This window comes from Balaenoptera physalus (genome assembly GCF_965194825.1).
Source record: "Balaenoptera physalus genome assembly, chromosome: 16".
Lineage (NCBI taxonomy): Eukaryota > Metazoa > Chordata > Mammalia > Artiodactyla > Balaenopteridae > Balaenoptera > Balaenoptera physalus.
Window position 1 is genome coordinate 82,672,863 of NC_138898.1, and position 23,094 is coordinate 82,695,956.

The 23,094-nt window shown below is 42.9% G+C and overlaps 1 protein-coding gene across 11 annotated transcripts in view; it reads right to left on the reverse strand.

Annotated features, from left to right (window-relative positions):
• GTF2I (general transcription factor IIi) overlaps positions 1-23,094 on the reverse strand; it is a 143,865-nt gene that overhangs the window by 88,095 nt on the left and 32,676 nt on the right. For 2 of the 11 annotated variants that reach the window (XM_082432289.1, XM_082432286.1), the window contains exon 1: positions 10,371-11,143. The exons of 1 other annotated variant lie outside the window; for it this stretch is intronic. In XM_082432289.1, the coding sequence (XP_082288415.1) occupies positions 10,371-11,094 (724 nt within the window). In that variant the 5' untranslated portion in view covers positions 11,095-11,143. Of the gene's footprint in view, positions 1-6,050; positions 6,225-6,838; positions 7,428-10,370; positions 11,144-23,094 lie in introns of those variants that run through there. 8 more of the 11 variants (XM_082432292.1, XM_082432291.1, XM_082432288.1 and 5 more) reach the window with 6 other exon arrangements.

Here is a 23,094-nt window from a genome sequence, read left to right on the forward strand (position 1 = left end):
TAAATATTTATTTATTTATTTGGCTGCGTGGGTCTTAGTTGAGGCATGCGGGATCTTCACTGCGGCATGCAGGACCTTTAGTTGATCCATGCGGGATCCTTAGTTGCAGCATGTGGGATTTTTAGTTGCAGTATGCGAACTCTTAGTTGCGGCATGTGGGATCGAATAATTCCCTGACCAGGGGTTGAACCCAGGCCCCTTGCATTGGGAGCGCAGAGTCTTAGCCACTGAACCACCAGGGAAGTCCCAGCACTTAACTTTAAATTTAATTAGGGATTTCCCTGGTGGCAGAGTGGTTAAGAATCAACCTGCCAGCGCAGGGGACACAGGCTCGATCCCTGGTCTGGGAAGATCCCACATGCCACGGAGCAACTAAGCCCATGTGCCACAACTACTGAGCTTGCGCTCTAGAGCCTGCGAGCCACAACTACTGAAGCCCACGCGCCTAGAGCCTGTGCTCTGCCACAAAGAGTAGCCCCTGCTCACCGCAATTAGAGAAATCCCGCGCACAGCAACAAAGACTTGACGCAGCCAAAAAATAAAATAAATTTTAAAAATTTTTAATTTAATTACTTATTTTTAAAATACACATATATGTAATACCTATTTATCTACCTATAAACTCTCCAAATCCAAGTCTGACAAATGAAAATTTCCCAACTAACTGCTTTAATACTGCTAAATAAAATAACCTATTTTCTGATGGGACAGGAAAAATAATAAGAAAGTTGTCAAAATAAATCACTGCTTTTTTTTAACCATTTATTTTTTTTCCCAGCTTTTTTTTGAGATATAATTGACCTACAACATTGTGTAAATTTAAGATAAACAACAAATCACTGCTTTGAAATACAGTATGTGCACCTTTTAAAGCATACATCCAACAAGCATGAAAATTTGCTTATATCAAACCTACTCCTCAAAGATTGTTTTACAATTTAAGTTTAAAAGTCACCTTGCGCCAAATACCAAAAAAAGTAAACTAGACTGAATATACAAACTGAACTAAGGAGTCTTTATTGTGAAGCTCTCAACAAACAATAGAATTTGCCCATACCAGCATTCTCCTAGAAATAGACTGTGTTCTGGGGGTTGTGTTCTGAGGGTGTCACACAATACCTAACCCACCCAGAAGGCCTTCAATACGTTGGGTAAGTAGATAAATGAGTACTGTTCCAAATGTGGTAAGGGATCTCTTCTTTTCCAAAGCTTAAAACATAGACAATGAATAGTGAACAATAGTTCAAACACTCATTTTGTTATTATAAAGAAAACTGATTTTCCTATAGGTAAGACTACAAATAAAGAAAAAAATTATGAAGTATCTAGTTGGGTAAAGTGACTACCCCACTGTTTTACAACATACCCTAAGAAAAAGTACTCTAAAAGCTTTACAGAAGCAATCAACACAACAAAAATACATAATCAGAAAATAATTAACATATAATAAAAAATACTATGGTCTCTAGAGACAGTGTATGCAAATGGAATCAAAACACACAACAATTTTCCAAAGTATGGGACCTATACAATCAGAAATCTTCACAGGCTCAGTCTAACCAGGGTTGATTTTAACCAAATACCCTAAATAGGATCAAACTCTTCACTACTCTCCACTTCTATAATTATACCATAATATAGTCATATACAGTACTTTAAAAAAATTACCTCCTTTGCCATACTATAAAAACAAAAACTTTAAAAATCACTATAACGATCAAAAAGGATGGAAATTCTGACACATCCTAAAACATGGATGAACCGTTGAGGACATTACGCTAAATGAAATAAACCAATCACAAAAGGACAAATACTGTCCAAATAATTCCACTTATATGAGGTACTTAAAACAGTCAAATTTGGGACTTCCCTGGTGGTCCAGTGGTTAAGACTCCACGCTTGCAGTGTAAGGGGCACCAGTTCCATCCCTGGTCAGGGAACTAAGATCCCACATGCCTCACAGCAGGTGCCAGGGGCTGGAGGGAAGAGGGAATGGGAATTACTCTTTAACGGGCAATTTCAGTTTAGGAAGATGAAAAAGTCCTGGAGATGGATGGTGTGATGGCTGCTCAACAACGTGACTGTACAAACTGTGCACTTAACACTGTGTGTTAAGTTCTATGTTATGTATATTTTACCAATTTTTTGCTACTTTTTTTTTTTTTTTTTGACCGTGCCACATGGCGTGCGCGGCCCCTGCAGTGGAAGCGCGGAGTCTTAACCACTGGACTGCCAGGGAAGTCCCTACCACAATTTTTTAAAAATCACTATAAGGGGACTTCCCTGGTGGCGCAGTGGATAAGACTCCACGCTCCCAATGCAGGGGGTCCGGGTTCAATCCCTGGTCAAGGAACTAGATCCCACATGCGTGCCGCAACTAAGGAGCCGGTGAGCCACAAATAAGGGGCCCGCCTACTGCAACTAAAACCCAGCGCAACGAAATAAATAAATATTAAAAAAAAAAAAAGAACCTATGTCTATACCCACTAAGCCATACTCCCTCTCTCTCAATTATAAATTCACTTTGCCTCAAGTTACTTTTTAAATAAACTAACTCTTTTAAAATCCTCTATAATTTTTCATCAAGTTAAACCAAGGAACATGAGTCAATCCGCCATCAACTCTGACAGTCCCTGGTTATATGGAACTTTCTTACTTTCCCACTAGATCAAAGTGTTTAAAGCAAAGGAGTAGTGCCAGAGACAGGCATGGGATATGAACACAAGGATTGCAGAAACAAAGAGGAAAAAACAAAACACAAAAACAGGGAAACTGCATCGTTGAGCATTCCAGTAAAGGAAAGACAAGAAAGAGGGAAAATGATAAAGGAAGAAAGAGGTAAGAATGGAAAATGAAGAATATTAAGATAATACCTTCAGGGCTTCCCTGGTGGCGCAGTGGTTGAGAGTCTACCTGCCAATGCAGGGGACATGGGTTCGAGCCCTGGTCTGGGAAGATCCCACATGCCGCGGAGCAACTAGGCCCGTGAGCCACAACTACTGAGCCTGCGCATCTGAAGCCTGTGCTCCGCAACAAGAGAGGCCGCGATAGTGAGAGGCCTGCGCACCGCGATGAAGAGTGGCCCCCGCTTGCCGCAACTAGAGAAAGCCCTCGCACAGAAACGAAGACCCAACACAGCCATAAATAATAAATAAATAAATAAATAATTAAAAAAAATAATAATACCTTCAGCACTTCTGATGTATCCACATGATTTTTTCCGTAATTTTCCCATAATTTTTAATACATCCTCTAAAACACTAATCCTTAATTTTACTCTCCCAGGCAGGTAGCCTCAGCTACACTTTGTTTAACCAAATTTTATTCTTCATATTGCTATGCTGCCATTTAAGCCCCTTGATTACAAGGAAACTCAACTCTACAATTATAATGAATAACTGATTAATTGCATTTCCTTTCTTTCAGTTAGTAACAATGAATAACCTTAACCCAAATAAATGTAGACAACTTTTGAAGAAAAATGGTACCAATGACATTTGGTAAACTGCTATTAATAAAATTCATGGTATTTATCTTTCAGGTAGATTACCTCATGCATTTCGGGAAAAGTGAAATACCATTCTCAAAGGGTATTACTTCTCAAACAACTCAAAGGGTATTACTTCTCAAACAGCTCTTCAAAAAATGCTTTCCCTTAGACATACATAAAAATTACTTATCAGCATCTGTTTAAGCCAGTGATTAAGACAAGTTCATGTTAATTATACCACAGCAGTTATATGAAGAGGATTGCAATATTTTAAAAATTCATGTTTTCAATGAAGAAAGAAACAATGGTAGAACTGAATTAGGTAGAATGCAATGCAAATAGCTACACACCAGTAATAACAGAAAAGGTTAAGTGTTTTATTTACTGCTCCTTTAGGTAATAACAACCTGGAGCGGGGACCTTGTCTTTTATATTTTATGTTTTGGAACACACCATTGATCTATGGATCATCCAAAAAATGATAGAAGAGAGACTTCCCCGGTAGCGCAGGGGTTAAGAATCCACCTGCCAATGCAGGGGACACGGGTTCGATCCCTGGTCCAGGATCACATGCCGCAGAACAACTAAGCCCGCGTGCCACAACGACTGAAACCACGCGCGCCCTAGAGCCCGCACGCCGCAACTACTGAGCCCGCCTACTGCAACTACTGAAGCTCACGCACCTAGAGCCCGTGCCCCACAAGAGAAGCCCCCGCAATGAGAAGCTGCGCACCACAACGAAGACCCAACGCAGCCAAAAAATAAATAAATAAAATTTTTAAAATGATAGATTACCGTAAACTAATCCCACTCCTACCTGATTTGAGATTACTTACTTTCCTCAGAAAGAAATCCATTACACCAAAAAAACTAAAAATCATTCTCACCAAGTCTTGTGCGCCAAGAAAAAGAAGCCCAAAGCCTACATTTTAATGACAAAGTCTTTGTAGCCATTTTCTTAAAAGTTAGCCAAATCATTGGTGCATGGAACTGGCAGGAGGGAGGAGTTACGGAGCTCCAGCAGCTCTGCCTGCCCCGGCCTGGCCCAGCCGACCTCAGGTCCAAGCTCAGGTCCTATCTTTAGGCTTTGGTGAGGATAGGATGCTACAGGCATCACTTGAAAGAGATAAATGCCTGTGCCATGAAAAAATTAATAAATGAATGAGAGGGGGAAAAAAAGCCAAGATTAGATTTCTAATTGTATTCTGTACTCAAATCCATGGCTCCTTTTTAAACTGGAGACCTATTAAACTTTAATTTTGTAACCAACGCTAAGAAAAATTCTTAACTCTCAGTTTTCCAAGCAATCTACAGTAAGCAGTACGAATTACTTTTGGTTCTTTAAGATCTCATTTTAAAGTAATGAAGAGCAAGCATCTAGAATAAACTTCCCTCACAACTTAACTTCCTACCGCGGTGAACAGCTCGCAAAGCGTCGGTCCTGGGAGCAGCAGCAGCAGCACCTGGGAACCAGTTAGAATCGCAGATTCTCCGGCCCCACCCCAGACCTGCAGAATCAGAATGTCTGGGGCGGGGCCCAGCTATTGTGTTTTAACAAGCCCTCCAGGGGAGGATGACGCTTGCTCGGGTTTTCAGAACCACTGGCTTTGGGGTTAAGAGTCATACTGCCCAGGTTCAAATCTTGGATTCAAGGTTTACTTGCTGGGTAACCAAGAGGTAATTACCCAGCTTCTCTAGCCTTGTTCCTCATCTATAGGAACGGGGTTGTTATGAATATTAAATAAGAAAAACATACCTTAAGTGCTTAAGAGCGATGCCAGGCATGTAAACATTATTCAAGCGTTAGCTGTCGCTACTAATATAAACAAAGCACTTTGACGGCTGTAGACTGGAAGGGGGTGAAAGACAAAGACGGAAAAGGCTTAATCCTTACCGCTCCAGGAGTTTAATACCTAGTGTCTAGGTCAGACACGTGTATACAGAGCATAACCAAACCCACTCCAAGAGGAAATAAAGACGCCAGCCTAGGAGGGGCAAACAAGTTGACTGTATGAAGAGGCAACAAATTCTGACCCAACGTTATAAGATATGGCTTTAAAGAAGTAATTGCGTGTGAGCAAGAAAGAGTTCCACAGCCTCAAGCGAAGAAAAAGTTATTCCAGCCTACAGGTGTGAGCCAAGATCCCAAGAAGCGGGAGAAGCTAAAGTGCAAGGCAGTAGACTACAGTGGCTGGAAAACGGACAAAGCAAAAATATGTAGTAGGAAATAAAATCGGATATCCCAAATCCTAGGGCTTAGCGGGGAGGGGTGAGGGGGGAACACGGGGTGAGGGGGGAACACCCGGCCTCCTCAGGGCACTCTACGGCACTCTCATTTGCAAACTTAACTTCCCCTTTTGTTTCCTGAACACCCGGAGACCACTTTTATGCAGTGGCCCATCAAGCCATTGTCTGCAGCAAAGTTGAATGCAGGAAGGTGAGAAGTCTGCCCGGAGCCCCGCATTCCGAGGAGTGAGCACCACACCAACAGGGCCCAACACCTGAACATTCTCAGACGCAAATGAGCGCAAAACCGTAACATTAAATACAAAAAAGAAACTATTAAAAGGCAAAACTTGGATAAGCACAAGTAGCGGGGAAAGAGAGCAGTTTTTTGTCTTCTTCCCCGAACCCCCGACCGGGTGCTGGCAGAATCCAGACGGCTTATTTTCACAGCCTGCAGGCTGAGGTTTTCCTTCCGGTCATTGTGTTTATTTCCCCAAAAGAGCAGGCCCCGCGGGGCAGGCGCGCCGGCCGGGCCGGGGACAAAGCCCACTCCGGGCTCCACCTGGGCGCGGGTAGGGGCGGGCAGGGGCAGCGGCGAGGAGGGGCGGCGCTCCGGGGCCCGCCCGCCGGCCCGCAGTTACCAGGCAGCGCGGCACCGCCCCCGCCGCCCGCCGGCCAATCCGGCGCGTCTGCTGCCCGGGCGCACGAGCCCCGGAGACACCAGGCCGAGCGCGACCCCACGGCTCGGGCCTGGCACCGCGCGCGCACCCGCATCGCCGGAGCCGGCCAATCAGCGGCCGGGCATGCGCAGCCCGCAGGCTCGCTCGCGCGCGGGCCTCACGCGTGAGGAGCCCCCCCACGCCGCGCCGGCGCGCGCGCCCCTCCCCCACGCACCCAGGCGCGCGCGTGCAACTGTCGTCCCCCGCGACCGCGTCTGCTTCTGCCCCACCCCCAACGCCGGCGGGCCGGGGTTGGGGGGGGGGGCTGTGGCCCCCAACACGGCCGCCGACGGTCCCTGGACCCCTGTCAGTGCAGGCCCCGGAGGGAGCGAGTCTCAAATAAAGACCGTGCTCGCGATAGCAACCGGGGCGGGGGACCGGAGATGAGGCGACAGGGACTCACCCGAGTGCAGCCGCCTCCAGGCAGCGCCGGGGCTGGGGATGCTGAAGGGAAGCGAGTGTGGGCCGCGCGCGAACTGCGGCTGCGGCGGAGCACCCTCGGGCTGAGGCTGGCTGGCGAGCGGGCAGGAGGTGAGAGGGCGAGGGGCCCGAGCGTCTCGGCCGAGCTCCTGTCACCGCCGCATGGCCGCCCCGGCAGGGCCTCGCTCAGCGCCTAGATCCGCTCACTGGGGACCGAGGGATAGGCCGGGGTAACCGCAGCAGGCGGGCAGCCACGGCTAGAGAGCGCGTGCGGGAAAGCGGGGGGGCGATCGGCGGCCCCTTTCCTCTGCTCTCCGAGCTTCTCTCTCACCCTCCTCCTCTTTTTTTTTTTTTTTTTTTTTTTTGTTCCTCGAAGGCGCGCTGCGCGTGCGCACCCGCAACACCGCCCAGCGGGAGTTGTAGTCTCTGATTCGTCCCCACCAACGCGACGGCGGGGGCACTGGACTACGACTCCCAGGAAGCCTCGCGCCGACAAGCCCAGAGCCCGAGGACGCGGCGAGCGCGGCGCCCGGCCCTCTCGGGCAAGGACTGTCAATGGAGGCGCGGGTGGTGGGAGCGAGGAACATGGCTGCACCTGGGGCCTGCGCTGCTGCTCGGGTGGGGGAGGGGAGCCGGGGCGCAGGGATGAAAATCCAGGCCGGGCGAGCTCCAGCCTGCTCCCTGCCGCTCTGCAGCCGGCCTCAGCCACGGTCCAAGGCTCGCACTCACTCTTGCACCCGAGATTCCCTGCAAATTGAGAGGTCGGACCACTGCAAAGGCCGGAGAGTCCCAGGACGGCCTGCCGCCTTCCATGCTCCGCCAAGGGACTTCCTCCGCCCTGCACCACCCTCCGGAACACAAAGAACTCCTGTTAGTTTTGAAAGCTTGCCTCAAAAGCGGCCAAAAGAGACTGTTGCCCCAACTTTGGATGGGTGAGGGAAGGGCACCCTTCTGTTTTTATTCACCCTTCAACCCCCAGGCTTTGCTCACTTTCACTCAACATTTAGAAAGTTAAAGTGGAAAAGCCATGGAGGGGAGCAGAAAACGTGGTTTGCAGCCCGTTTTGTTCTGTCAACCGCTAGGCAATTTTACTCAAGCCCCTCCCCCCGATAATTTTTTGCATCTCAACTTTCATTAGCTCGTGAATTTCGAAAATGGTGAGACGTTACTGTTCACCCAAGTTAGAAGTTCAAAAAACTCGAGCCCAGAGATTTTAGATGTTTATGTAAAGAACAAAATCGAGTGATTTTGTGATGTTTCTCCCCACCGGAGATTCGGGCCCCGCCGGCCATCCTCCCCCTCCCCCTCCTCCTCGGTAGGTGGCGACCACGGCGCTTTTTCCAGCCTTTGTCGCTCGCAAGAAAACTTTCCGAGCAGCTAGTCTTTTGATGTAGGTCCAAAACCTTTCCTTTGAAATTGGGTTCACAGATTGGCGTTCCCCATCTTCTTTCTTCCGTCGACCGCACCCATAATGCCTCGTCTAGAATGTCCATGTTGGATTTCTTTAAAATAGATGGAGAATTTAAAGGTCCCTGCGAAGCAATCTGATTACAGAAGACTTCCACATTTTTCCCATTTCCCTTGCAATCTTTTACAGTCATTTTGTCTTCACCTAAATCGATTAGAACTCTCCTTTGTCAAGTCTCTCCGCAGCGTTTAGTTTTTCATAAGGACAATTTTTGCCCTCATATTTCTTAACATTTTGGAATATTTAATTAAATTCCGTCTTCCCAATACCAAGTACACCTGACATATTTAGGAACAAACATTAACTCTTGAGAAGCCTACAACTCAGCTGCTAAGAGCAGCCAGCCTACGAGCTGCAAACCCATCAGCTGCTGTGAGCATCAGTGAGTACGTTTTATAGAGGGACTGGAGTCCTGAACCGTTTCTTGGGAAGACTGGGAGGTTGAGGACAGGGAAGGCAGGATGCACTGGGTGTGGTGGAGCCATGGAGTAGCATTGGAAGGGTGTCACAAAGTGAGTTAGTAAAGCAAAAGTTCACTTAGTCGAGATTACCCTTGCCATTGACTTATTTAGGAGATAGTCCCTTCCCTTTTTATGAATTGCACAGCTCAGTGTGAAATTTTGCTGCTGCTTCATGAACAACTCCAGCTTCCTTGGAGGTTGAAGTGGTTCCTAAAACTATCAAATCCTAACGCAGGTCCTAAAACTTTAGCTGGCTTTGAATTGCCTCTGGACAGAAAGCTGGCCCTTTGGGGACAATGAATGTGTGGAACGGTATGTGGTGTGAACAGTGTGTAGAGAGCAAGCTTTTTCCCAGTGTACGGCTGTTGGCAGGTGTAACCCTCAAATTCATGGCTCACAGTCATAAATCTCATGCATTTTCAGTTCTCCCTAAAGCCTGGCTTACCACCTTGGCTGCTAGTGATACGCTTGTTGCTGTTTGTTAGCCAGTTTCTCTCTCACATCATTGGTCCAGATGCTATGTCAATGGTGACCAGAGTTACAAGCCACTTGGATACCAGCTCAGTACAGCCAGTTGTTTTTCCAGCACAGGATTGCACTGCTGTTTTTTGGGTTGAGCAAGAAATGAAAAAAACAAAAAAAACAAAAAAAAAAACATTGATTTGTATTTAGGGATGATTTCGTGTGGAATCCTTTGTTTAAATCACACTCAACTTAACTTTGTTTAGAATCACATTCAACATAAAAAGATGTGTGTACCAAGACCGAGATTGCAGGAAGAGAAGATTCCCAGCTCCTGGCTCCTAATCACTTGAGACATGAGTACACAGAGGCCAACAGTTGGCAGAATCTTGCAGGTTATTTCAAATTATTTTAAATATTTCTCTCTTTTTAATGTTTAACTTAGTGGATGCAGTCCTGCAGGTGAGTGTCCAAATAACATGACACTCCATTCTACTGCATACAGTAACCCCTCCTTATGCCTGGGGGATACATTCCAAGACCCCTAAGTGGATGCCTGAAACCAAAGATAATACTGAACCCTCCATATACTATGTTTTTTCCTATATGCCTATATGCACATACCTATGATAAAGTTTAATTTATAAATTAGGCACAGTAAGAGATTAATAATAACATAAATAGGGACTTCCCTGGTGGTCCAGTGGCTAAGACTCCGTGCTCCCAATTCAGGGTGCCCTGGTCAGAGAACTAGATCCGCATGCCACAACCAAGATCTTGCATGCCACAACTAAGAGCCGGCGAAGCCAAATGAATAAATAAATAAATATTTAAAAAATAAAAAGATCATGTCCTAGAAATTTCCAATGAGAGAAAGTATTCATTAAAAAATAACAGAATAATTATAACAATATATATTACAATAAAAGTTATGTGAATGTGGTTTCTCTCAAAATATCTTATTAGGACTTCCCTGGAGGTCCAGTGGTTAGGACTCCATGTTTCCAATGCAGGGGGCGCTGGTTCGACCCCTGTTTGAGAAGCTAGGATCCCACATGCTGCGCGGCGAGGCCAAAAAATAAAATTTAAAAAAAATTCAAAATGTCTTATTATACTGTACTTACCCTTCTTGTGATGATGTGAGATGCCAGGTAGCACCAGAGTTAATCTGTCCTTCCGTGTTTTATGCCCTGGTGCCTCCTTTGCACTTTTATGAATGTAGGTTCTATTGGGCATCTTCTTCCAGAAGAGCCCAGTTTCATCACAATTGAAGACTTGCTTTGGATAATATTCTCTGTCCTTAATCAGCTTCTTCAACTCTGCTGGAAGTGTGGCAGCAGCTTCTTCCTTAGCAGACACAGCCTTTCCAGTAATTTTTATATTTTTCAGTCCAAACCTATTCCTGAATCTGTGTAACCATCCCTTACTCGCAGTAAATGGCTTGGTGTCACCCGTTTCTGGGGATCCCTGGCTGAAGTCTTCGTACAGGCTCAGCGCTTTCCGGCGCAACACATTGCTGTCAATGGGAACACGTTTTCTGTTCATGTCTTCCACCCACAAATTTAATGCCTCTTCCATCTTAACTATGCACTTATCACGCACTGTGGCTGTAACTTTTGCAGTTTGAGGCGCTACAGCAAAACTAGCACGGATTTCTTTTTCCTTCTTCACAATTTCACGGATAGAAGATTCGTTCTTACCGTAGATTTTAGCAACCTCAGCATACGATTTTTTTTCTTTCCTTACTAAGTCGAGAACTTTCACTTTTTCAATTAAAGGAAGCACTTTACGGCTTCTCTTTGGCATATCCGAACTGCCAGCATCACTGCTCTTGCGCTTTGGGGCCATTATTAAGTAAAATAAGGGTTACTTGAGCACAAGCACTGCAATACCTGGCAGTTGATCTGATAACCCAGGCGGCTACTAAGTGACTACCGGGCAGGATACGCTGGACAAAGGGATGATTCACGACCCAGGCAGGACGGAGCGGGCGGGCGTGAAATTTAAAACTTATGAATTGTTTATTTCTGGAATTTTCCATCTGCAGTCAGCCCTCCGTATCCGCGGGTTCTGCATCTGCGGATTCAGCAAACCATGGATGGAAAATAGTCGAAAACAAACAAACAAAAAAATGCCAGAAACTTTCAAAAAGCAAAACTTGAATTTGCTGGCTGGGTGCCCGGCAACTATTTACATAGCATTTACATTGGTTTACAACTATTTACATAGCAGTTACATTGTATTAGGTATTATAAATTCAGAGATGATTAAAAGTACACGGGAGGATGTGTGTAGGTTGTATGCTAATACTACAGCCATTTTATATAAGGGACTTGAGCATCTGCAGATTTTGGCATCTGGGGAGTGTTGGGGGGGGGCGGGGCGGTCCTGGAACCAATCCCCCTTCGAGACCAAGGGACGGCTGTAATATTTTCCAAATGCCTGTAACTGAAACCGTGGAAAGTGAAACCGCAGATAAGGGGGTCTACTGTACTGTGGGAGACAAAAGCCAAGTCAGAAGGGCCACAGCCAGGATAGATAAGGATCTAAACCAAGTGTGAGCTCTTCCACCAACTTAAATGCATCTTCATACAGTCTCTGAGCACTTACAGACTTGGTAATTGCTTTTAAATAGCAAGTGATGTGGCAATGTTTGAATGTCTTCACTAGTCCTGAAAAATAATCACCTTCTTCTTGGATTTTTAATACTGGTATCAGGAGTCTGCTTTCTCCATTATCATGGGACCCACCCCCATAGGAAACCCCTATCAGCTACCCATGCTGACAGAACCACACTTAACACCACTTGGTCAAGGTCACTGTGGTTGAGATTATTTAGTGGGGTTTTTTAGGGTTTTTTTCGGGGGGAGCACGGGTTATGCTGTGATCTTAGTTCCCCAACCAGAGATCGAACCCGTACCAACAGTGAGAGCACCGAGTCCTAACCACTGGACCTCCAAGGAATTCCCTAGTGTTAAAAAGATGCTCTTTGGAATCCAAACTGAATAATTAATCTTTTTGTGACCCTGTCGTATATTTTAGATTGCTCAAAACCGTAACTCTAGCAAAAGCTGAGACACTCTTTTTTTATTAATTTTTTTTTAAATTTACTTATTTATTTTGGCTGTACCAAGTCTTAGTTGCGGCATGCGGGATCTAGTTCCCCGACCAGGGATCGAACCCGGGCCCTGTGCGTTGCGAGAGCGAGTCTTACCCACTGGACCACCAGGGAAGTCCCCAAGCTGAGACACTCTTGACACACCCTTTTTTCGAAGTACATCAGTCTTTTGATGAACACTAAACAGAGGTCTTTTTTTTTCCCATGACTCTGCTTCATGCAGGACCCAAATTTCTGGGTCCAATTTCTTGGTTTTTCTTTACAGTATATACATAGTACAGTATATAGAGAGAATGGGATGTAACATATCTATCATGTGTAAAATAACAGTTTGATCTTTTAGATCTGGGATCCCAGTTAGGAATTGCATGCCTAGTCCAGATCACATGGGTAGGGCCAAAATGACATCTGGAGCTTCTGCATGGGTGTCTGCCCTGTAACAGATAACTCCTTTGTTATTACAAGGATGCTTTTTTAACTGCTTATAAAACACTCTTTTTGAGCAGTTTTTTGTTTGGACAATTTGAATATTTCGAATCCTGAATAAATTACCTTTTAGAGAACTCTTCCAAAGGTGGAAAAAAAAAACTAAGTCCAAGTTATAATTTATTCATAATAATTAATAATGTAGATGTAACCTAAATAGACCTTCTAGCTCTTGCTATGCCTTTTTGTGCAAACATCTGCCCTATGCAGTAAATCTAATATTCATGTAACATCAATTGAAATAAACAGTTTTATTTGTTGTTTTAACAGGATTTAAATGAATGTTATCTTCTATTTAGTATTTTGTTACTATTGCTGTAATTGTTGTGTAAGTTCATTTTTTTTTTTTTTAATAAATTTATTTATTTATTTATTTTAGCTGTGTTGGGTCTTCATTTCTGTGCGAGGCTTTCTCTAGTTGCGGCAAGCAGGGGTCACTCTTCATTGCGGTGCGCGGGCCTCTCACTATCGCGGCCTCTCCTGTTGCGGAGCACAGGCTCCAGATGCGCAGGCTCAGTAGTTGTGGCTCACGGGCCCAGTTGCTCCGCGGCATGTGGGATCTTCCCAGACCAGGGCTCGAACCCATGTCCCCTGCATTGGCAGGCAGACTCTCAACCACTGCGCCACCAGGGAAGCCCGTAAGTTCATTTTTAAAACATAAAAATCTCTATAGTATTTTCTCTGCCTCCCTTAGGGATTTGGGGAAACCAGGCAATATGTAAATGAAAATACTTTATAAACTCTTAGTTAAGTGTTCTGTAAATATTAAATGGTATAACTTAGCATTCAAAACAGTATTTTAAAATATCTTATGAACAAAATGTTCATGTTTCTTTTCAAACTAAAGAATTTAAAAAATGCTTTTTGTTCTAAGATTTAAGAAAATATATTTACAGATACTAACACTTATCATTGGATTCAGGTGGACTTGTTATCATATCTGACTGATCAAGTGATGCAACTAATAAAATAACTGGCATTATAAGCAACACATCCTTTCAGAATATATCTCTGCCAAGATTATTATACTCAGAAACCTTTGAGTAAAAAATCGAATCAAGGAAAGTTATTTCCAAACAAAATGCATAATCGATAGCCGTGCAATGTGTCATTCCTAAAATCAAGAAAAGGATAATCTGGCCTTAATTCTGAAAACAAATAGCCCCATTCTTTCCCTTTATTTATTTTAATATTTATTTATTTATTCGGCTGCGTCTGGTCTTAGTTGCGGCACTCAGGATCTTCCTTGCGGCATGCGGACTCTTAGTTGCAGCATTCGGGATCTAGTTCCCTGACCAGGGATCAAATCCGGCCCCCTGCATTGGGATCGAGGAGTCTTAGCCACTGGACCACCACAGAAGTCCCTCTTTCCCTTTTCTATTTTTGTTTCCAATATCAACTTAATGTCCAGGTGCTTGATTATTATCTTTGCATTTACCAAGCCTTTACTCTTTTTCTGGTGAATCAAAGCAACCTTTTTAACCCCCTCCTGGCTCTGTGTTTGTTATAATTAAGGTAAATACATTGGGAAAGTTTTCATCTAAGAATAAAGGGAAATTTTGAACAACGGATTAGAGGGAAAAAAAAAGAAGCCAAAAATAACGATGCTGTTCAAATGTGAAGTTAGCCCATCATCAAGTAGTCAAGTACTACTTTAAATTGTTTTCCCAGCAGTGGGAAGGTATGCTAACCATCTTGTCTCTTCCCCCTGAATCTAAGGAGAGGGGTTGGGCAGGCTCTGTGTTGTACCTGGGGCCTTTGACTTCATTCATTCCAGCAAACTACGTGGTCCAATCCCCAGTGAACTCAGATTAACCCCAAAGTGAGTAACAGGAAAGAGGCTGAGACTGCTTCTGTCCTCCAGAAATGTATAATAAAGGCTAACATTTATCGAGCATTCCCTCCATGCCACTTGCTTTGCTCAGCACTTAGTAGATTATCTCACTGCACTGACAGCTACCCCCCGTGGTAGGTGCTTAGAACCTCCTCATATGCTAAAAAGGCTCTGAAAGGTTAAGTTCCTTGGCCAATGATACACAGATGGCAAAATCCAGATTCATCTAAATCAGCCTGTGTCCAAGTCTGAATTTTTAACTATTGTTGTCTATTTATTTGTAGGCTACAGTCGTCTCATCCAGGTTGATGTGACACATGAATCAAATACAAGGTACACTCCGGTAAACACCATGAGATAGTACAAGATGGGTGGAGATAAAGCAGGCAATTTTAAATGGAGGAGGCAGCATTTGCAATAACTATTAAAGGATATATGGAATTTTAAAAATAATAACATGGATTTTTTTTTAAAGGGGGAGGAACTCTCTTAGCCTTCTGTGAAATGAAATTCATATTTTATGGCAAGACAAGAAAAATTTAAACATAAAAATTCTTCTCTGCCCTTTGGCCTCCTCTCTCCCCTCATCGTGCATTGTGTATTTGCATTATGCATCGACCAGACCTCCCCCATCCTCAGGAATACCTGCTCAACCATAAACAACAACATTCTCCCCACATCGACAAGACAACTCCTTAAAAGATAACATTCCTGAGGGATGGGTTGGGAGTTTGGTTTAGCAGATGCAAACTATTATATAGAGAATGGATAAACAACAAGGTCCTACTGTATAGCACAGGGAACTATATTCAATATCCTGTGATAAACCATAATGGAAAACAATGTGAAAAAGAATGTGTATATATGTATAATGGAATCACTTTGCTGTACAGCAGAAATTAACACATTATAAATCAACTATACCTCAATAATAATAAAATAACTTAAAAAAAAACATTATTTGATGTACAGCCCTCTGCCTCAAAAAACTTATATGACTGTGCCTTGACTTCTAACAGGCAGAACAGTTCTCAGAGCTTTCTGAGATGATCTTCCCAGGTTATAATCCTCAAATACGGCTTGAATAAAATTTTCCATTTCCTTCTTAGATTGACTGGTTAATTTTTCATTGACACTTCTAATACTTCTCATCAAAGTCATCCTGGTGGTGGGGGCATGGAAGTCTATAGTGGTGTATACACATTGCTTAAAAATGTATAGAGATGAGAACATACTATGAGTATTCTTCTAATCAATTCCTTAATGATGGACCTTTAGGTTGTTTCTCATATTGGCATGTTTTTAAAGCAAATTCTTGGCAGCAAAATTATCACGTAAAAGGATCTGTGCACGCTCCTATGTTCATTGCAGCACTATTCACAGTAGCTCAGATGTGGAAACAACCTAAATTTGTCATCCACAGATAAATGGATAAAAAAAAAAAAATGTGATCCATATATATATATAATACTATTCAGCCTTAAAAAAGAAGGAAATTCTGCAGTATGGAACAACATGGATGAACCTTGAGAACATTATGCTAGCTGAAATAAGCCAGTCACAGAAAGACAAATACAGCATGATTTCACGAATATGAGGTATCTAAAATAGACACTCATAGACTCAAAGAGTAGAATGGTGGTTGTCAGGGGTTGAGGAAAAGGGGAAATGGGAGTTATTAATCAACAGGCATGAAGTTTGTTAAGCAAGATGAATAGGTTCTAGAAATCTGCTGTACAATACTGTACCTGTAGTCAACAATGATGTAAACTTAAAACTTTGTCAAGACCACAGATCTCATGTCAAGTGTTCTTACCACAATAAAAATTTTGAATGACTTTTTATTTTATTTTTTTAAATTTATTTATTTGGTTGCACCATGTCTTGGTTGCGGCTGGCGGGATCCTTAGTTGTGGCATGTGAACTCTTAGTTGCAACATGCATGTGGGATCTAGTTCCCTGACCAGGGATCGAACCCAGGCCCTCTGCATTAGGAGCGTGGAGTCTTAACCACTGCACCACCAGGAAGTCCCTGACTTCTTGAATGTTAAAAAAATACAAACCTGTGCACCTAAAACTTTGATACACATTGCCAGTTTGCCCTCCAAAAAGATAGCACCACTATACATACAAGGTGTGAAAATGCCCATTTCCTCCACACCTGCCCAATTTTGGTGGAAAGTAACTTTTTATTTTAGTGGTCCTAATGTACACATTGTGAACGAAGTTGGGCATCTTTTCATATTTTTATTAGCCATTTACATTTATGTTTTTGCAAACTAATCATGTGCATTTTCCCAATTAGGTCTTTGCTCTTTTTTCCCCCCCCCTTATTTTCTTATATGAGTGCTGTTTATTTATTTATTTTTAATTGACGTATAGCTGATGTACAATGCAGTGTTAGTTTCAGGTATACAGCAAAGTGATTCAGATATAGATATAGGTATGTATATATAATATATATTCTTTTTCAGATTCTTTTCCCTTATAGGTTATTACAAAATATTGAGTATAGTTCCCTGTGCTATACAGCAGGTCCTTGTTGATTATCTATTTTATATATAGTAGTTTCTATCTGCTAATCCCAAACTCCTAATTTATCGCTCCCCACTCCTTAAGTGGTTTTTAAATGAAAGAAATTCTCCTTTTGTTTAAAGTGTTACAAGTATTTCCCCAGATTGTCTTTGTGACATTTTTTGTGTGTTGCTGTCATACTGAAGTTTCATTTTTACATGGTCAAAGTTAGCCATTTTTTTCTCCATGTCATCAGTGTTATAAATCAATGGTAAGAAAAGCCTCCCCCACACCAAGATAGGGGTGTGTGTGTGTGTGAGAGCGAGAGAGAGATGTGTACATACACACACATATTCTCCCCACAGCAATATTTCTATATTTCTCTGGCTCTTTCATCTTTTCCTTCCTTTGCTTGGCCTGTCTGGGGCTTTCCATTTCATGGTCTCTTTTAAGCCTCTCCCTCTGGGTCCCGCGGGTCCAGGTGGGCTGCGTTGGCGCCTGGAGTCATCCTTTCCCGCGCGCCCCTCTCGGCGTGGGGCCGCCTCCAGGGCTCCAGAGACCCCGCAGGCTCGTCACTTCCCTTGCAGCCCCGGGCCATCATTTTCCAGGCACAGCGGAAGTCGACCTTCCCTTCCCTTCCGCTCGCACCACTGGCTTATCTGCTTCAACGGTGGTCCCGAGCACGCTGGCTCTGAGCATCCCTGCAAATCCCAGAAGCACGTGGCCGAAGGAAAGTCTCGTTAGGGTACTTAGGTCCTGGGTGAGGAAGTGGGAGAAAGGGCCAAGGATACCGCTGAATCCTGCCGCAATCTTTCTCGGGCAGCTGCCAAGCAACGGGGAAATCCCCATCTAGGGAGGGCTTTCCCTCTCCATATAGTTTGCAGACAGAACATAAACAGCTTAGAACAAAAGCCCCTTTGGTCCGTCGGACATTTCTGTTTCTCATTATAAACTGTGAATAGGTAAATGGGTATTTTGGTTTTATAGTTCCGTCTTCGGGAGCTTGCTTAGCACGGGTTAGCTTCCGCCATCCTCGTCTGAGTCCTGTTCAGCCAGACGGCTTCGTTACCTAAATGGTGAAAAGGGTTTCCCTTTAACACGCCCTTTTGATCTTTACAAGTAAGTTGAAGAGAGTCTCAGTTTGGTACGGATTTTGGTTTTGTTTTATTGCAGTAAAATATGTATAACATAAAATTTACCATTTTAAGTGTAAAATTCAATGGTATTACATGCATTCACAATGTTGTGTAACCATCATCACTGTTTCCAGAACTTTCGTCATCACCCAAAAAACTGTATCGATTAAGCAATACCCCCCACTCTCTTCTCTCCCCCCTCTCCTGGTAACCTCTATTCTACCTTGTGTCTCTGAATTTGCCTATTTTAGATACCTCATAAAACTGGAATCATACAACATTTGTCCTTTTGTTACTGGTTTATTTCATTTAGCATGTTTTTAAGATTACATGCTGTTGTACGCATCAGAAATTCATTCGCTTTTATGGCTGAATAATATTCCATTGTAGGTATACACCATGTTTGCTTTACCTCTTCATCAGTTGGATCATTTCCACCAGTTGGCTATTGTGAATAACACTGCTATGACCATTCATGTACAAGTATCTGTTTGAGTTCCTGTTTTCATTTATTTTAGATATAGACCTAGAAGTGGACTTGTTGGGCCTTACGGTAATAATATGTTTAACTTTTTTAAAAAATTAATTAATTTATTTATTTATTTTTGGCTGCATTGGGTCTTCGTTGCTGCGTGCAGGCTTTCTCTAGTTGCGGCAAGCGGGGACTATTCTTCCTTGCGGTGCCCAGCCTTCTCATTGCAGTGGCTTCTCTTTGTTGCAGAGCACAGGCTCTAGGTGCGTATGCTTCAGTAGTTGTGGCACTCGGGCTTAGTTGCTCCTCGGCATGTGGGATCTTCCCGGACCAGGGCTCAAACCCGTGTTCCCTGCATTGGCAGGTGGATTCTTAACCAGTGCACCACCAGGGAAGTCCCTTTTCTTGCCTATTGATCAGGCTAACGTTTCTGGTACTACATTGCATAGAAGTGGTGAAAGTTAACATCCTAGTTTTGTTCCTGATCTCAGGGGAAAAGCTTTCAGCCTTTCATCATTGAGTATGATGTTTGCTGTGGGTTTTTCATATATGGCCTTTATCATGCTCAGGAAGTTTTCTTCTATTCCTTGTTTGTTGCATGTTTTTATTACGAAAGGGTGTTGGATTTTGTCAAATTATTTTTCTGCATCAATTGAGATAATCGTGTAGTTTTTTCCCCTTCTTTCTGTTAATGCTGTGTGTTACATTGATATTTGTATGTTGAACTAACCTTACATACAGGGATATAGGGATATATCCTACTTGGTCATAGAATATAATCCTTTTTTTTTTTTTTTAATTTGTACACGTTATACAGCTTGCGGGATCCTAGTTCCCTGACCAGGGACTGAACCCGGGCCCTCAGCAGTGAAAGCGCGGAGTTCTAACCACTGGACCACCAGATAATTCCCTATATTCCTTTTAATATGCTGCTGAATTCAGTTTGGCAGTATTTTGTTGCAAATTTTTGCATCTGTGTGTACCCATAAGGGACATTGTCCAGTAGTTTTCTTTTCTTGCAGCGTCTTTGTCTGGCTTTGATATCAGGGTAATGCTGATCACATAGGGTAAGAGGTGTTCTCACCTCTCCAGTACCTTGGACAAGTTTGAGAAAGATTAGTGTCAATTATTCTTTAAATGTTTGGTAGAATTCACCAGTTAAGCCATCCAGTCCTGAGATTTTCTTTGTTGACAGGTTTCTGATTTCTGGTTTAATCTTTTTCCTTGTTAAAGGTCTGTTGAGATTTTTTCTTTTTGAGTCAGTTTTGGTAGCTTGTGTGTTTTTAGAAACTTGTGCATTTCATCTAGATTATCCAACTTGTTGGCATATAATTGTTCACAGTATTCTCTTCTCTTATAACTCTTTTTATTTCTGTAGAGTTGATAGTAATGTCTCTAGTTTCATTTCTGATTTTCGTAATTTAAGTCCTCTCTTTTTTCTTAGTCAGTCTGGCTAAGATTTGTCAATTTTGTTGAACTTTTCAAAGAACCAACTGTTGGTTTCATTGATTTTCTCTATTGTTTTTCTGTTCTCTATTTTGTTTAACTCCACTCAATTCTTTAATATTTCCTTCCTTCTATTAGCCTTAGGTTTAGTTTGCTGTTCTTTTTCTAGTCTCTTGAATTGTACAGTTAGGTTATAGACATTTTTCTTCTTCTTTAGTATGGATATTTACAGTTATAAATTTTCCTCTTAGCACTGTTTTCACTGCATCGTATTAGTTTTATTTATTTATTTTTTAAATTTATTTATTTATTTATCTTTTTATTTTTGGCTGCACTGGGTCTTTGTTGCTGTGCACAGGCTTTCTCTAGTTGCGGCGAGCGGGGGCTACTCTTCGTTGCAGTGCACGGGCTTCTTATTGTGGTGGCTTCTCTTATTGCGGAGCACGGGCTCTAGGCATGTGGGCTTCAGTAGTTGTGGCACGCAGGCTCATTAGCTGTGGCTCCCAGGCTCTAGAGCGCAGGCTCAGTAGTTGTGGCTCACAGGCTTAGTTGCTCCGTGGCATGTAGGATCTTCCCAGACCAGGGCCCGAACCCATATCCCTTGCATTGGCAGGCGGATTCTTAACCACTGCGCCACCAGGGAAGTCCTGCATCCTGTTAGTTTTAGTATATGTTTTATTTTCATTCATCTCAAAGTATTTTCTAATTTCCCTTATGATTTCTTCTTTGACTCATTAGCTGTTTAAGAACATGTTGTGTAATAGCCACATATTTGTGAATTTTCCAATTTTCCTACTGTAATTGATTTCTAATTTCACCCCATTGGGACCAGGAAAGATACTTTGCATGATTTCAATCTTTTCAACTTTGTTAAGACTTGTGGTCTATTCTCAAGAATGATCCATGTTTACTTGAGAAAAATTGTTGTTGAGTGAAGTGTTACTTATATCTATTAGGTCTAATTGGTTTGTATTATTGTTCAAGTCCTCTGTTTCCTTATTGATCTTCTATCTGGTTGTTCTATCAGTTATTAAAAGTCAGGTATTGGAGTCTCCTATTGTAGAACAGTCTTTCTCTCTTCAGTTCTGCCAATTTTTGCTTCATGTATTTTCGGGCTCTGTAAGTATATGTTAAATCCCTTTAGTGAAATTTTCATTTCAGTTGTTGTGTTTTTTCCATTACAGAATTTGATTGGTTCTTTTTGATAATTTCTATCTTTTATTGATATTCTCATTTTGCTTATACATTATTTCCCTGATTGCTTTTAGTTCTCTGTCCATAGTTTCCTTTAGCTTGTTGGGCATATTTAAAATAGTGATTTAATATCTTAACTAGTAATTCCAGTGTCTTTGCTTCTTCAGGGATGATTTCTGTCAGATTCTTTTCTTCCTATGAATGGGTCATACTTTCCTGTTTCTTTACATGCTTTGTAATTTTTTGCTGAGAACTGGGCGTTCTAAGTATTATAATGTGGTAGCTCTAGAAAATCTGATTCTCTCAGTCCTCAGGGATTGCTGATTTTGCTTGTTGAGGACTGGGACTGTCTGTGTCTTTTCCAAACTGTTTTCATAAGATGTATTTATTGTATGTGGTCACTGAAGTTTATATTCCATTATCTCTGCAGTCAACCAGTGACCTAGGGACTTCCCTGGTGGTCCAGTGGTTAAGAATCTGCCTTCCAATGCAGGGGATGCGCGTTTGATCCCTGGTCAGGGAACTAAGATCCCACATGCCGCGGGGCAACTAAGCCCGCACACCGCAACTACTGAGCCCGCCCACCACAACTAGAGAGAGAAGCCCACACGCCACAATGAAGAGCCCACGCACTGCAACAAAAGATCCCGCATGCCGCAATAGGATCCCGTGTGCCGCAACTAAGACCCAACACGGCCCAAAATAAATAAGTAAGTAAATAAATAAATAATTTTAAAAAGAAGGCAAAAGGAGTAAAAGCATTTATATCCACAATAAGTAGTTAAGGGATACACACACGCACACACACACAAAACCAGTGACCTAGAAAGAGTCCCACCTCCCCCCCACCCCACAAAAAAATGTTCTGGTCCCTTAAATCTTCCAATAAGTACTGCCAGGGAACCTGCAGTAGCCCAAGGGGGGCAAAACCAAGGCAAGTGTCTGCACTAGTCCCTCCAGCCAAAATGCACAACCCCAGAGATCCCCACTACCTACCCTGGCACAAGTCCAGCTGCTCCAGGAACATAGGCTGCTATCCCTACAGTCATGGTGGGACTGAGGAATCGGCAATAGTAGCTGGTTTGTGCACACCAGTTGTGAAAAATCAGCGCCTCTCCCTCATCAAGCACTCTCCTGGTTGTTATAAGTGTTTGATCAGGTTCCAGAGTCTGGAAATAGTGGATTACAGTCATTCTTGCCAGCTCAAAGTTTGCTTCAATGGAGGAGGGACTAATCCCCAGAGCTTCCTACTCCACCATCTCGTGTGACACTGGAATGGACTTTTTTTTTTTTTTTTGGTCATAAGAATTTATTTTTTATGTTTTTCCCAGCTTTATTGAGATATACATGACATATAATATTGTGTAAGCTTAAGGTATACAACGTGATGACTTGATCTATGTATATATTGTGAGGTGATCACCATAATAAGGTCAGTTAACACATTCATCAGCTCACATAGTTACCTTTGTGTGTATGCTAAGAATAGAATGGAATTTTAAAAAATCAACTTAAATATGTTCATTTTAAAAGTACAGTTCTTTGGGGCTTCCCTGGTGGCGCAGTGGTTGAGAATCTGCCTGCCAATGCAGGGGACACGGGTTCGAGCCCTGGTCTGGGAAGATCCCACATGCCACAGAGCAACTGG